This window comes from Sturnira hondurensis, unplaced genomic scaffold (assembly GCF_014824575.4).
Source record: "Sturnira hondurensis isolate 20B ecotype Veracruz unplaced genomic scaffold, ASM1482457v3 Scaffold0006496, whole genome shotgun sequence".
Taxonomy (NCBI): domain Eukaryota; kingdom Metazoa; phylum Chordata; class Mammalia; order Chiroptera; family Phyllostomidae; genus Sturnira; species Sturnira hondurensis.
Genome location: NW_028079127.1, coordinates 16,309,406 through 16,325,221, shown reverse-complemented (window position 1 = coordinate 16,325,221; position 15,816 = coordinate 16,309,406). Strand labels below are relative to the sequence as shown.

At 55.0% G+C, this 15,816-nt stretch overlaps 1 protein-coding gene across 1 annotated transcript in view; it reads right to left on the bottom strand.

Annotated features, from left to right (window-relative positions):
• Window positions 1-15,816, bottom strand: part of CNTN6 (contactin 6) — a 164,964-nt gene that overhangs the window by 62,915 nt on the left and 86,233 nt on the right. Inside the window, exons 14-15 of the mRNA XM_037049922.1 lie at window positions 8,119-8,322; window positions 5,586-5,688 (exon numbers count right to left, since the gene is read on the bottom strand). Coding sequence (XP_036905817.1) covers window positions 5,586-5,688; window positions 8,119-8,322 — 307 coding nt within the window. The remainder of the gene's footprint in view (window positions 1-5,585; window positions 5,689-8,118; window positions 8,323-15,816) is intronic.

Sequence of the window (15,816 nt, the reverse complement as noted above, 5' to 3'; positions counted from 1 at the left end):
TGTTCGTCACCTGACGAGCGGGTGTGTTCAGCACCCGTGGCAGGAAGAGCTCCTCTCTCCACGGGCCAGGCAGGGGAGTCAAAGAGGTTTTTAACATATTGAGGTACCTCCAAACTCTAATACGGGGTCTAGAGACAGGTTCCCCGGCCAGCTGGAAAGAGAAGCTAGATAGTTCCTTTCCTCTGGCTCAGTTCCAACTTGGAGACGCAGTCGGTCTCTCCTGCCACCGCCAGCATGTGACAGGTAAGACGGCAGGTGCGGGGAGAGCGGAGCTGGCAGCCAGGCCCAGGGGGCGAAGAGCGGCCTCCGAGGGCCTGTGTTCTCCTCGGGTGGGTCCTGCGGCCTCAGTTGGTTTAATTTTAGAAACAGCACTGTCAAATTCCAGGCTCTACTTTTGAAAAAAAGATGAAAGCCGATGTTTGACCTTGGATTCAGAGTGTATCTGGGAGATCGAAAGGGGTCACCGGTGGGCGGGGTCCCGGGTTTGAAGGGGCCCCCCCACGACTGCTCTTCGGGAGAACTGGCGGCTCGCTCCCCGAGGCTTAGGCTGTTAGGTCCCCTTCCCCCAGTAACCCTACTTTTCTCAAAGTAGATTGAGAAGTTCACGTGGAGGTGGGCAAAACGTAGCCAGGTGAACATTAATTACATCATCGTTCATGGAAACAAAAAAACGAAAACGAGAAGTCTGGTCCAAATAGGGTCCGAATGCCTCACTGGCCACAGCAGCGAGGCACGGGGTCTGTTTGTGACCGGCAGACGTGTTTGTGGCGATGTGTGCTTTAAAGATTTTTAAAAAGCGTTTTACAAAAGAATACGCACTGGGCTATAACCATTGCATTAGAAATAAAATCAAGAATTAAAGAATACACACGCCAGAAGACTGAGGGTAGTTACGCTCAGGGGGAGGAATGGAGTGCAAAGTGAATTTCACTTTCTTCTTCTGGTTTGCCTGTACTTTTATAATTTTCTCAACATGTTTGCAGGAATACAAAACAGATAAAAGTCACTGCGTGTTTCGTTTTATTCTGTGTTTTGTTTGGGTTGTGTTTTGCTTTGCGGTAAAGCTCCACGGAAAACTGTGCTGGTCTGCGACTCCCACGGCCCCCCGCCCAGCCCTGGGTTTGCACCCCCCCGCCCACTGTGGGGCCCGGGGCCCCCGCCCCCGCTTTGGTCTGCTGTCAGCGTCTGCCTGCGTCCGCCTGCGTCCTTCTGTCTCACTGGGTGCGGGTTCCTTGCTCACGTGGGAACAATTTGGTTGAGACGTAAGTGTGTGTAATTGAAAACAGGAAACCAACAGAGAAAATCAACAACAACCAAGTGCTGATTCTTTGAAAAGATCGATGAAGTTGATTTTTCTCTGGGCTGCGCTAACCACGAAAAAAAGGGCACAACTGCTACTAGAAATGGAAAACGCTTCGTTACTACGGACCCCTGACCACGAAAAAGGTGACCTGGATGAAATTTTAACCGCTTTCTTGAGAAGTACAAATTACCAAAATTCTCACAGGGGGAATGGATCATCTGAACAGACCTAGGACTCCTAACGAAGTTTAATAAATAATTAATAATTTTCCAAAACAGAAAGCACAGACCCCGTTAGGGTCACTGACGAATTCTCCAAACACATAAGAAGGAAATAATAATTATCTATAATCTCTTCCAGAAAATAGAAGCAGAGAGAGCCATTTCTAATTTCTTCTATGAGGCCAGAGTTTCCCTAATACCAAAATAAGAGAAATACGTTTCAAGAAAAGGAAAACTACGGACCAACATCTCTCATTAACATAGATGGAAAAATCCTCGACAGATGTTCACAAGTTGAATACATCAGTGTCTGAAAAGATTTATATACCACCATGGAATGACCCTTATTCCAAGTGCGCAAGACTGGTTCAAAGTCTGCAAATTAATTTAAGTAACCCCCTCCTCGGCAACAACAAAAAATTATGCGACCGTATCAACCAGTATAGAAACAACACTTGGAAAAACTCAACACCCATCACAATAAAAGCTCAAAGCAAACTGGGACTAGAAGGGAGCTTCCTCAACTTGTCGAAGAATGTGCACAAAAACTAAAGAGCTGCCATCGTTCTTGATGGTGAGAGATGGAATGTTCTCATATTGAATAAGGAATAAGACAACTCTCCTCTCGCCACCTCCATTCAGCATTGGAGATCCGAGCGCACCTGTCGGACGCGCGAACCCATCGCCCCCTCGCGATCCTGCACGGCTTCCCGTGGTGCAGCCCACAGCGACGCCCAGGTGTGTGAGAAGAAACCCAGACCTCAGACTGCGGCTCTGTCCTCTGAAAGTTCCGGAACACCTGGAAACACTCTGGAGAGACTTTAGATGTACTGCTAGACTCTAATCGCCAGGCTGGGTTTCTTTTCCTCCGTAAATTAGAAAAAACAACCCAGAGACCCACGTCTGCCTGAGCACAGCCCTCCGTGGAGGCTCTGCGATACACGGGGGCGTTCAGGGCGGCTGCGGGCTCATTACACTCCGGAGTGCTGACGGCAAAGCCCCTAAATTAAGGGGGGGAAGAAAGGAGAAGGGGTTTGTCCGTTTGGCGGGGCAACGGGGGAAGGACAGAGGATGCCAGGTTAGTCCCTCAGCCAGCAGGTGGGCCTGGCTGTTCTTCGAAGGGGACCCGGTCTGCCAGTCTGAGTCCACCAGGCGGCATCCGCACCTACTGGCACCCCGAGCTTCTTGGGGCATCTCACAGAGCAATTAGTGTGCAGCTCAGCTAGTTGAGAGTCTGCCCCGTTAAGCCAGTGAGAAGAGCTGAGAGTTCAGCCTGTGATCAGGACAGCTGCGAAGCTGCTGTCCCCATGGAGAGGAAGTCACTCACCGCAGGAGCCTGGGCCGTGGGAGGTCATGCGGGCTTTATTATGCATAGTCTTAACAATGGACATTAATTTATCAATCTTATTTTTAACATACAGTTCAGACTTGTCATTTTGAGAGCTTTTCAATCATGATTTTTCTGACTCAAATTTTCCTGGGTCGAATATGGCCAGTCCTACTTTGGTCAAGCTTAGGTATTCCCATCGGTTCTCAGGATAATCCGTTTTACTGTCTATCGTTTTACTGGTTCTCAGTGTTTAACGCGTCGATGCGTTCTATCACCATGCGGTCAACCAGCAAGCAGAGACGGTGTTATGTATTTCTAAGTTCTCCAGGAGAACTCTCAGCGATTTCCCTGGTACAGTCAGAGGCCTCACTTGTCCTGTTTGCATGGTCAGCCCATGTCTCCCACAGACGTCCAGAGGCTCCTCCCAGCCCGTGACCGGCTCAGGAGCACACGTGGGTTGTGAGCTCCACGTGGGTCGGTCAGAATGGCCTGACTCCACCGTTTTCCTTTCTCCCGCCCCTCAATTTCACAGCAAACTGGACTAAGACGTGGTCGGCAGGATTATCTGGGTATTGCTCTTTCCACTTGCTTGTGGCTTTTAACTTTTTAGAAATAAATAAAGTTAAGGAATCCGATATGTGAGCAATTCAGACTATATCAAGGGACTAAATGTTCCCCTCATTTGCTGGCTTTTCGATCTCCAGCCTGGCCCTGCTTCTTGATGGCTCAGCCACCGGCCCGAGGCGGGGAGGTGGGCACAGGCCTCCTGCCGCCCCAGGGGGCGCTTTCCGGCCTGGCTGCCCCCCCTGAGGTGGACGCTGGCTGCACGGAGAGCCAGTGGGGCTGGCGCTTGGGCCTCAGGTGACTCAGTGGACAGTTACCGCCCAAATGCCAAGCGAGGCGCCAAGTTTATGGCGTGTTGTGTCCACTGTCATCGTCCCGCCGAAGGGGGTGGGGGGTCCCTGTGACTCCTTGTGGAGAACAAGATGTTCTTGCTGAGATTAGGTAAACTCCTGACAAGAAGCAGGGGCCCTATCTGCCTCCACTGACTTGAGAGCAGTGGTCCCAGCCACCTGCGTAAACTCCAGTGGGGCGGGGTCCCTGGCTCCGACCTCCTCGCAGACGCGGACCAGGGCCGGGTTGCCCCTCCCAGCCGAGTCTCCGCTTCTTACGCATAAGAAGATGGCGGTGTGCCCCATGCAATTGTGAGGCTAACAGACATCACATAAATTCTTAGTTATACCTATTTAACAAATGACATTTTTTATGTGGGACTCTTGAGAACCAGCCTCAATCACTGCTAGCTGTTTATCATGTATGAGTATTTTTTAAATCTCAGGGATTCACGTGTCCCCTAGGCTATCCACGTGATAGACAAAGCTATTGATATTCTTCTCAGAGGCTGTCTTTTTTCTGTTTTCTTTATAAGTGAGTCATCTAATTCTCCAAGTATTTTTCTAACAAATATTTTGTGTTGTTTGGCAACTTCAGAGTCTGAGAAACCTTGAAAACGGTCCAAGCCCAGAGTATCTTAAAGGACAGAAAAACAGAAACTTTGCCACTTGCGGTTGGTCAATCAACCATCAATCACGAGGCAAACACCATGGGATGAGCACTACATGGAAACCCAGCGTGGCCTCTTAAATACGTGAAAAATAAAGCCCCTGAAAAATTAGAAGGTGTGAAATTGCACACTCAGAGCGGGGCCCAAAAGCCTCACCAACAAGCACTAATTTGCACTGCCTCCTGGAAACACTGGAGAGCAAGACGGGGGCCGCACAGGATGCCTCCGCAACTCGGGCCGTAAATCCCTGTTTCGAAGTGCGATGGCCTCCTGGGAACAGACTCGGCATTCGCAGGGAGCCCTCAGCGTGGACAGTGGCAGGGGAGTCTGTTACCCTTCGAGGCGTGTTCTGCTGAGAGCTGACCCACTCCTGCCTGGGGCCGCGATGGGGTGTAGGGGGTGTATGGGGTGTGGGGTGCCAGAGAGGGACGTCGGACCTCACCCAGGCCAACCGCATCTCGCTCGGACCCTGCGCCCAGGTGCCTGTGCACACCCACCGTTAGAAAAGGCGGGTCTGGCTGCCCACCTCTTTGTCCTTTGGTGCTGGTGTCCCTGGGTGTCGAAGTGAAGTGTGCATCCCCGGAAAGTATAGGGATGTCTGACCGTTGTGTGCGGAAAAGCAGACCTTCAGCTGCCTTAAAAGCTTCCCAAACCTGTCTCACGGAGCACGCCCACTGGAGGCAGCTTTGCCTGCGTTCTGATTGTCCCCCGTGACCAGTGGCCCTTACTCGGTCTTATTTTGGAAAGCACAACGCAAGGTTTCCATTTGTAGTTATTGCTGGTTAATTCAGCAAGGAAACCCTCGGGCGGGCAGTGTGCGTGTGGGTGGGGCACGCGGCAGCGAGGGGTGTCAGGGCTCGGCGAGCTGCCCACGTCGTACACAAACGAGCACTCTCTCTCTCTCTCTCTCTCTCTCTCTCTCTCTCTCAGCATGTGGCCTAAATGTGCCCAACCAGAGTGGATGGCAGCAACTGTCGGGAGAATCACAGCCCCGGCCCTTTGCAGAGCGTTAGGCATTTTGCTTGAATTCCAATCAGAAGCTTCCACTCTTCCCCAGCATTTGAAATCTATTTGGTAATTTACCTTAGAGCAATGTTTGAATAACAAAAGGTTTTTTTTTTTTCAAATTAAAACACCAGGAAACAAACCAAAACAAGACAGCCTTACTTTCCAAGGGCAAAGCATTCCAGTTTCACAGACGAGCCCTTTGCGGCGTGGGTCGTATCGGGAAAGCGCACTTCAATCTTTGGCTCGTATTCCCCCATCACACCTGTTAAATATCAAAAGAGCAGCATTTCTGGAGTTTTCCACGGAGCAGATGCTTCATGAACCACGCTCTGATTATTTTGTCCTTCCGTTACCATACTTTTCTATGCTTTAATGAGTGACAGGGAGCAAGAAAAGGCCACGATGCTGTTTGAGGGGCCTGTCACTCCCCTCGTCCCCGACAGATGTCTGGGACACAGCCAAGTGTCAGGGAAGAGGCACCCTCGTTTCCTTGGTTTCCACATCGGCACTTCAGAAGCATTCCCGTCACTGATTAAGGACTGAGTACTCCTGGCATCTAAACTGTTGCGGAGTTAGCGCGAGAGTGTCTCTTCAGGGGTGTGCGGCTCCCTGACCCTGCATGGGCTCGGGGGCCAGGTCGGTTCGGGAATAAAGACGTTTTCAGTCAGCAACGTCAGAGTCTGTTGCATCCGAAATATCAGTCTCCATTTCTGCAACGACACCTATGAAGTCATCACGCTGGTCGGGATGAACAGAGCCACAAAGATACTTACGTCCTTTCATTCAGGTTTTACTGCTAAGCAAGTTTGCTGCGCACGTCTATTAACAAAGAGTGTTTGCTGTTACAGTTTTTAAACGTCCACTGAGGAGCTGTGGACATGAGCCCAGCCGAGAGGAAGGCTGCAGTCTGATGACCGTAAATATGCCACCTGCTAGGTGACCTGTGACAGACAACAGTGTGTCCCTTGGTGTGCCTCATTAGCTTGACTAATTCAACCGATGGCCAGCTGAGGGTCTTCAAAAACTTGGTCCTCTTTTCACTTATGTACCCAACACTACAGTAATACATTCCTAAAATAACTGGTTATTGGTGGCCAGCACAATAGCACAAAAGGCAAAAATGACCAAATACATAGAAATAGAAACACCTCCTTTTTAAGACCTTGGTCCTTCCGCACGTTCGGAAAGGCCGTCGTGGTTGAGGGGTGGAAAGTCTAACTAAATGGGTGGGTCTTATATTTTTCATTTTCCCGACATCTGACATTTGCTGAGCAAATACTTTTACTCTGTGTGATGCCCCTGGTCCCTCGTCACCATGGATGTGCTGGGGGCGGAGACGGGGGAAGCGTGACGGAACCAAGAATAGGAGAAGCAGAAGCAGGGAGTAAACAGAGAGAAGCGGGAAAACGGGGTGGGATTTCTGAGTGTTATCGCCTCGCGAGCTCCCCCGGGCGTGGCAAGAGCTCTCCCTGAAGAGGGGACGTGGAACTTCGGCGTAAAGCGAGCGGTGAGTTCTGAATCAAGACCACGCCAACCTTTTGGATGCTGAGCGACTCTCATACGAAAGCGCCGTCACAAGAACCCCTTGCACGCAGCCCGTTGCGTAACTGTGGCAGCCATAATTAGCACTGTGTTCTTGGTTTATCTGAACTTCCCAGAGAGGAGGGGAACGACGTGCGGTATTATTACTTTCCACGTCCAGAGTGTGATTGTGAAGTGCACCAGCGAACAGTACACCCCGCACTGTGAATATTTGATGGAAGGACCAGCCGGGGGAGTTCTCTACTGGGATGATTCCCTTACGTGTTCTACCCTCTAAATCTTACCCCCTCGACGACTTGATTAAGCCGCAAGCCCCTGAGAGGCCAACCGGCCAGCCGGGCGCTTCTAGGACTACAATGGTGGGAATCTCGGGTTTCACTCCTCCTCGCAATGCTCCTAATTAAGGTTGGCTCGCTCTGCTTCCCTGGGTGGGATGGGAACTTTTCCCTGCTCTGCCAGCCAGGTAAATAAAAGGTGAACAAAAAAAGCCCTGGCTGGTGTAGCTCAGTGGATTGAGCGTGGGCCTGTGAACCACACGATTGCGGTTCGATTCCCAGTCAGGGCACATGCCTGGGTTGCAGGCCAGTTCCCGGTTCCCAGCAGGGGGCACACAAGAGGCAACCATACACTGATATTTCTCTCTCTCTCTCTCCTTCCCTTCCCCTCTAAGAGAAATAAATAAATTCTTTAAAAAAAATTTTTTTTAAAAGGTGAACAAAAAAAGACCAAAATGGACAAGAAAGGCATTAAACAAAAGCGCATTAAGCATTCATTAAAAAGATATTAATTGAATTAATAAGCCTGGCAGTATCGGTATGGGAACACACATGCCTACCCTCCAAACACACAGTGTGGGTCACAGAATGGTCCCCAAACACTCCCTGAGCAAAGACACGTTGGCTGGCCCCTGAGCCAGAGGACAGACTGCACAGCGCACCCAGGGTCACGGTCCCTGTACCCCGTGGGTCAGGTATAGAATTTTGGGGTGTATTTTTGAAAAGTCCTGATTTTCATCGCATTTTTTACTTGTCCCTCAGCTCCTGCAGCAGGTGGCTTCCCTGACCCTGAGGGAGGCAGAAAGCATGCAGACCCCCCGCCCTAGCCTCCCACCGAGGACCAGGGATGTTCCCGAGACCACCCACGGTCTTACCGTCTGGCCGCTGCACCAGTGGCGTGGGTGGGCCTTGCACACTCCTCTGCGCGTGCTCATTTGTCACGGAGCAGGTGTAGTTGCCCACGTCGGACGGCTCCACCTTGGCGATGTACAGGTTGCCCGTCTCTTGAGAGACGAACCGTCGGCCATCCTCCTGGACGTTCAAAGGGCTGTCATTGAAGGCCCAGGCGTACGACAGGTCTGGACAACGGGAGAGAGAAGCGTTAGGCTCACGGGGGTCATTCCCAGGTGAAAGCCCTGTGCCGTCCTTAGCCGAAGTTAGAATGCCGTTGTGCCCCTGTGGGTCCGGTTTGTGTCCGCTGTTCCGGTGGGATGTGACATTTCCTCGAATTTAAGCAGACTCCCATGTGGATGGGAAATGGTGCGGTCATCCTGCCCAAGACCACCAGGAGGTGGAGGGAGGACCTGTGGCCAGCAGGGGTCCAGGATGCTGTCTGACTCATCACGTGACCAGGAGCTGCATGAACTTCGGGGCAACAGTGGCAGCAGGTTTACAAGGTCGCACGCTCCCCGCCATCAGTGGGGATCGGGCAGAGGACAGGTGGCATTGCTCCAGAACGTGCAGGATTCACCACTACAATGGACAGGAGGGGGTCTGTTTCTGGGAATGGCCGGCCCTGCCCCGGATTCCTTCTCTCTCCCTGAGACTCTGAGCGTTACCCCAGGGAACGCACACACTTAACCCCCTTCTTATACTTGCAAACGAGCCCTGACTTCCTCATCTGGTGCCCACTCTCTGGACCTTTGGTCCCCCCTGCAAGGTCCTCCTGGGTCTTTCTTCGTTTCCTGTGCATGGCCTCCTGCTTCTAAGTGTCCCTACGGATGTCCCTGGACCGACGTCCTTGGCTGCCTCACTTCCAAGCCTCTTGCTCTGTCTCCACCAGGATGCGGTTCAGAGGGAGTTTGTGTGCAATCAGAGAGCTGTCTGGGTCGCAGGCTCGTCTCCACCGTAGAGAGGAGGGAAGATGAGGTGCCGGTCCCCCCCTGAGTCAGTCACTCAGCATCTTCTGAGGCTCCTGTCAAACGAAGACATTTGGGCCGATTTCCTGGGAGGCACCTCAGTTTCAGGATCTTTACTCAGTAACCGCTGGGGAGAGAGCGCAGCGCCAACTCTCTGGAGGCCAAGGTCGCCCCTTTCCCTGAACAGAAATTACAGGGAGCCCCGTGTGCCCCCCAGTTTTTATTTTTCTTTCCCTTGTAATCTCAGAACCAGCAGCAGTAATATCCCTCTCTACCAGGACAAATTCCTTTTCACTCCTGCTGCTGAGGTTTTCGACCTGTTTCCGGACCCTTCCATCCTGGAACATTTAGAAGCTGCTTCCAAAATGTGGTCCAGAAATAGGAAAGGTTACATAAAGAATGAAAAAAAACCCGACGCTTTTTCATTTCATGCCCGTTTCACCACCCCAGCGACCTGTCCTGTGCAGCCCCTGCTAATGCGTGACCGAAGCGGGAGGGCGGGGAGCCAGGCATTTGCCGATGGCCCGGTGGGGCAGGCGGACTGGGACCCGGATCCGTCGGACGTGAAACCCGCGGCTCCCACCTCACGCCTCCATTCTCTCCTCTGTGTAGCCGACCCCCTTTCTCCGGGTTAGTCCGTGATGGCCACGGCTCCCCTTCCTTGCCCCCAGCCTCCCGTCGCCTCCCGAGCGCCATGCGTGCCCAGCCCTGCCCGCATCCCGGACAATTGTCCTGTTCCCAGTGGAAGTGGCATCCTGTGGGTCATGAGAAGAGCACTCAGGGGGCCCGAGAAGGAGGATGGGGTCTCGGGGGGGATTGGTTCAGGCGAGAAGAGAAGGCAGCCCAGGCTTCCCACGTCTCGGCCCCCGTGGATCCTGCTCTCGTGGAGGTCCGTTCTCGTCTTCCTCAGGCCCTGAAACTGGGCCGCTGTCTGACACCTGGTGCCGCAGGCACACTCCCCACGCCTGTCCTGACCCCACGACCCAGCTGGACCGGTCTGTTCCAGGTGGCTTGGCGCGGTCCACCAGTTGCCCAGGGGCTGCTAGAGCCGACAGCCGCTGTGGCGAGAATGTGTGAGCCCACGGGGTGTGCACGCGGTGGGTGTGGATCCCCTTGGCAGGGCGACGCCAGGGGGCCCTGGGCCCTGGGCCGTGGGAGGCGGCAGCTTCTTGGCCGAGCAGGCTGTGCGCCCTCGTTGAGGGCGGTTAACAATGTGGCGTCCCCTCGCCCCCTCTTTATCAACATGTAGCTACCCGTGCTAACAGCTCCTCGCCTTCTGTTCCGACCCCCTCAATGCCGCCGGCCCTGAGCTCAGTGTCTCAGAATCTTGTAGAATCACAGGTTGACCTGCCACTCAAAATAACTCCAACGAGTTTGCACGGAACACCGGCAGGGAACATAACACCCTGTCAAACCTCGAGCAAGCGACTCTCTCCAAAGGAGCTGAGTGTCACAGCGAGCAAGTGGGCGTCAGAGTGGCCGGCAGGGCTGGTGGCACCGCAGCTTCTGGATTCTGCCAGCCAGGGATCCTCCTCGGGGTGGGAGAAGCCAGGTTTCCGTTGCTGACCAGTTCCCGGGGGACACTGGCTCTGGGGCCTGGAGCTGCACCTTGACAGGCACTGATGTCCACAGCGCACCCGGGCTCCTGCGCACTGGGGGTGATCGATGACACGGTGCCCACCCCAGGAACCTTTGCCTTCAGTGGTGGCCACCTGGGGCGGGGCGTGTCCCCGGTTCACAGGCTGTGGACTGTGTGGGACAGGAGCGGCAAGAGAGGTCTCAGCCGAGCCTCCTTGTTTTCCAGGGGAGTGAGCGGAGGGGAGAGGGGACAGTGCCTCTGCTCCTGGGAGGCGGGGCCTGGGGCGCCCCTCTGGGGTGGCTGAAGGGTGCACGCGGCTCCCACCCCCCCCCCCCCCCGCAGCCGCCTCTGCCCACACCCCACCTTCCGCACAGCCAGCCTGCAGTGGGAGCCTCGTCTGTTTGGTTTCATCTCCAGCCCCTGCGAGCTGAGTTTATATATATTTTTAATGGGAGAAGGAAAAAAACCCCTGCAAATTGGAAGTTTAAAATCCTTCCCATTTGGCTTTCCTTAATTAAATGTATAATTCATGAACCACTTTACTCGAAACCATCGCATTTTTAAATATTTCTGCCACCACGCATGCCATCTCCCTGTTATTAATGACTGTGGTGCCCGTGCCGGTGACGATTCAGCAGTGTCATTAGGGCCCAGTGGCAATCGGTCCTTCCTGAAGCGCCCCTGCAGCTTTGCGTGACAACAGCTTCCCCACTTTCATCATCGCCCCAACGGCAGCTCCGCGGGAAGCCACTGAAGCCTCGATCTCCCGCTCTCTCAAGCGTGCAGCGAATCCCATTTCCCCGGAGCGCGATTCTGTTTTGACATCTCACACAGCCCTGTGTCTTGTACCAAGACGTGTAAAATACAAACACAGAAGATACGTGCAATTAGACCCATTATACGGGCTGTGGTTTTTATTGGCGGGGAAGCATCCCGAGTGAAGGAGACCGCAAATGACGCGCTCAACCCGAGCCTGGCTCTGAAGAACGGAGATCAAAGCCGGCGGCCTGGCTCTGGGAGACGAAAATAAACCAGTGAAGACTCTGCAGCACGGTGCTCGGATTCAGTGGAAACCCCCGTTGGAACATTCCAGAACGAGTGTACTTTGCTGCAAACCGTGCGCAGTGCTCCAGGGTTAGATGTGACGGGCTTTGGCCTGTAAATCACAGTTATGCCGGCTCAGCCGGCAAAGACTTAATCCAAGGAAAATGATCCCTTTCCTGGCTGAGGTCGTTAATAGCGGCGCTAAGCCGGAGAACTGCCAGCACCTTTACAACTGCCCCGATTTGAGCCCCTATTTGCCCCACAGTCGCTGCCGGACCACCTGGGTGTTACAGATCCCTCCTGAGTTACAGCCCCCGCCCGGGTCCTCTGGCTGCCACGTTCCCAGGCTGGGCAGGTCCCACCGCCAGGAGAGAAAATGCAGCCCGATTTGGGGCGATGGCTCCGGAACCTCCACTGCTCAGACTGAGGGCGGGGTGGGGGGGGGGGAGGGCAGGCCCACCCTCGGGGAGATCCATCCCTGGAAGGTACGGGATGGGCTCCCACAGGGGTTTCCAGCCTGAGGTGGTGGTCTGCCAGAAAGCATTTGGCAACATCCTTGGACGTGCTTCTCTCTGCTGCATAGCCGTGCTGTTCAGGGCAGGGCTCCCACCAGGGTGAGTCCCCGACGTGGGGCGTGTGGACAGGGGCAGGCTGTCACACAGGAGTGCTGTGTGGAGAGAACAGGCTCTCCCTGGGAGGGGGTGGGGCCGGCAGTGGGGAGGGCCCAGCTGGGGCCTGGAGGACCACCTCCGAGACTTCAGGGTCCCGAGGCGGGGCAGTTCCCACGCAGTGCGCTGGTTTTCGAGAGTCTCCCTCCCTGGCAGGGGCACCTGCTCCCCGGGAGACTCGGCCGTTACTCACACCGCATCAGACCAGCCCAGGTGCCAAGTAGACGCTGTGCTGCTCAGACAGGATGGCCTTGAACTCCAGACACGTAGAGACTCGGTGGCGGCCTGCCCACTCCCAGGTGCCAACGTCCCAGCTCAGTTCTCCAAGCCCGACCCTCCTCCCTGGACCCAGAAACCCAGCTGCCTGCCCAGAAGCATCACTCGTAGCGGACAGACGCCCAAGGATGAACACGTCTCAAAGCAGAGTCCCGGTTTCCGTGCCCCCAAAGCCGCCGCCCCTGGTCGGGGATCACTGTGGAGAGTGGAACCCCCTCTTCCAGCTGCTCAGTCCAAACCTTGGCATGGCCTCCCACTCTCTCACTGCCTGCCCCCACCTCTCAGGAGGCGGGGTCAGCTTCACCTGCTGAAACACAAGTTGACGACCCCCAGGTACCGCCCATTCAAGCCAGCGTTCTCGCTCTCGCCTGAATCGTCTGCCCGTTGACTTTCGATGGCTGGCTTATGTTCTTGCTGCTTTCTGGCCTATTTCCCAGAATGCATTTTACAACCAATAGTCAGAGAAAGCACATCTCCCCCCTGCTCAGCCCCGCCCCTTCTGCTCTCAGCCCCAGCGAAAGCCAGAGGCTTGAACGCACCTTGGAAGCAGTGGCTGCAGCCCCATCACCCCTGCCCTCTGCTCATTCCCTTCACCCGCAATCGCCTCTGAGCCATTCTTCCAACGTTCCGGACGGTCCCGCCCCAGGGCCTTTGCCCGTGACCTCCCTGCTGCCTTTCCTCACAGCCTCCTGTCTCACTCTGCTGGTTCCCTTTTCAGTGTCAGTGACGCCCTCTCCGACCTCGGAGTAGACAACAGCAGCCCCAGCCCCTCGTCTCCCCGGCTTATCTTTCCATCTGCCACCCTCAAGTTTCTGAGAAACTTATACGCGTCCTTTGTGAGATTCTGACGCTCATTCCACTCTGTGTCTGCAGCTCAGTGAAGCGGGCATCGCTCCGTCCGTGCACAGAGCGCTTGCTGAGGGGCCTGCAGTGCGAGCTCCGGAGGGACGCTGCCACCCCGACGGCAGCCGTCACACCTGCGGCGACAGCTGGGTCTGTCTGCCTTCCACACACTTAGGCTCCAGGGTCACAGCGTCACTGTGACTGCCCCCTGAGATGGCACTGCTGGCCCTTTTTCCAGAAACAGCAAAGGAAAAAAACAAAACAAATAAACTCATTGGGAGGATGGGGACATGAAAATTTAGCGCTTTTTCTCCGTGTAAACTTCCTCTTTATCCTGTGACACCGTTTCCAGCCTTTCCCGGGCGTGCCCGGCTCCTGGCGCACCTCCGGGCCTACTGCCCACCTGACTGCTGTGTCTGGGGAGGGGTTAGAACGTGTGCTGAGTCACACATTGACCCTGCAGTTTTTAGGCGCCCAGGATGGCGAGCCTTCCATCGGGGTAACGACGGGAAGGAACGATCCCGTTCCCCCACAGCGACGGCCATCTTCCCAGTCTTAGATGGCAGGTAGAATTTCCTTCCTCCGTCATTTTCAGATAAAATAAAAACTCACCCAGCAGCTGTGGCTTCCAGGGCTCTGTGTTCACGTAGAGGTTTAGAGGCGATTCTGCACTGGGTCCTGCTGGAGGTGACTTCACAGCGGAGGGACAGCCTGGCACAGAGACTCTCGACCTGACAGTGGGTGGCCCTGCAGACTCGGTGCCTCCCCGCCCCCAGGAAAAGCAGGGTCACGTGGCCTCTTCCTGTCACATGAACCTGTGGGGGTGGGGGGATGACCGTAGAACCCTCCAGAGACAAAGTGGAGGGAAGAAGAGGTCGTCACTGAGCGACTTGGTGCCGAACACCAGAGGCTCACAGGGGACCTGCAGGTCCCCGGGCCAGGTCCCCAGATGAAGGACGGCAGGTCGGGTCGACAGTAGAAGGGACTGTCTGTCAGAGGCGGCCTGGGAGGTGATGGAGGGCACAGACCACGAGGCAGAGAGTCTGGACAAAGGACAGTGACATCCGACGGGGACAAAGGGCTGTGACCCCAAGTTCACGGTCGCCCTCCGGGCCTCCTGCAGACCCCCGAAGAGAACTCGAACTTCTCTGAAACTGGCTGCTGCTGTGGCCTTCAGGGAGCTGGAGCGGACACTGAGTCGGACCCTCTTGGCGCCGGCTCAGTCACATTCACAGAGTCGGTCTTAGGGAAAGAACTTGTCCCCAGGAAGTGACCGCGCACCTCTCCTCCAACAGATGGAATGGCTCTGATTTCGTCTCCGAGTGTCCCCCTTCCGGGCCAGTGAGATGACAGGGGCCTTCTGCAGGAAGACCGGTCTCCGCGAAGGAGAGGCGTCCAGGCGACGGTGCATCTCTGTCTGGCTCATGCAGCCGGCCCTGGGCCACCAGGTCCTGAGCGATGGCTCTAAGGAGACTCCGTCTTCACACTTCTGTGCTTCTCTGCAGGGAGACCGAGGGGACTCCGCTGAGCTGATCATTTCTCTTACTCCCCCATTTTGTTTTGTTTTATTTTTAATAAAACACTGAACTGTGTTTGGGGGGCTGTCTTGTGAAGGTGTTTCTGCGAGCCCTTTTGAGAACACACTGGAGGAGAAGCACGAAGAATCCGATGTTCCGACCATCTGGGTGTCACAGGACCCCTCCCTTGTCACCGGACTGCTTGGGAGGCGCACGGGGACAGGCACCCGGCGGGCCCAGATGCCCCAACATGGCGCAGACATCTCAGCCTTCCTGGTCTCCGCCAGCACGGAGCCCGAGGCACCTTTATTTATGGAAGCTCCATTGCTGTTCACTGTGGACCTCTGCTTTACAAACCCTCATTTAAAATCACTGTTGCTCCTTCCCATCCCGCTGACCCCGCAGGGCACGTCTGTGGCTGCCGAGGCAGGCGCGCAGGGGGACTTTGGGGAGCTGGGAGAGGAAGCACAGCTGTGGTTGACGGACTTCTAGAACTCGCCCCCTTGACCCCTGCCCCCACTGACTTGTGAGTGGGGTCAGATATCAGGTCCGTGACCAGAGAGTTGGGTTGGGTTCTCTTCAGTGGCACAGCTGACTTGAGGAAAGTGAACTGCTGCCATGAGTGACCCCATCCACGCAGGGTGGGGCTCCTCCTAGCCACAGAGACCTGTCATCAGAGGGAGGTGACACCGAGGAGTCTCTGTTGCCGGCTTTGAGGATGGACGGGGACATGTGGCAGAAATGTGGGCAGCATTTGAGAGACGATGCCAGTGGCCCTTGACCTCTG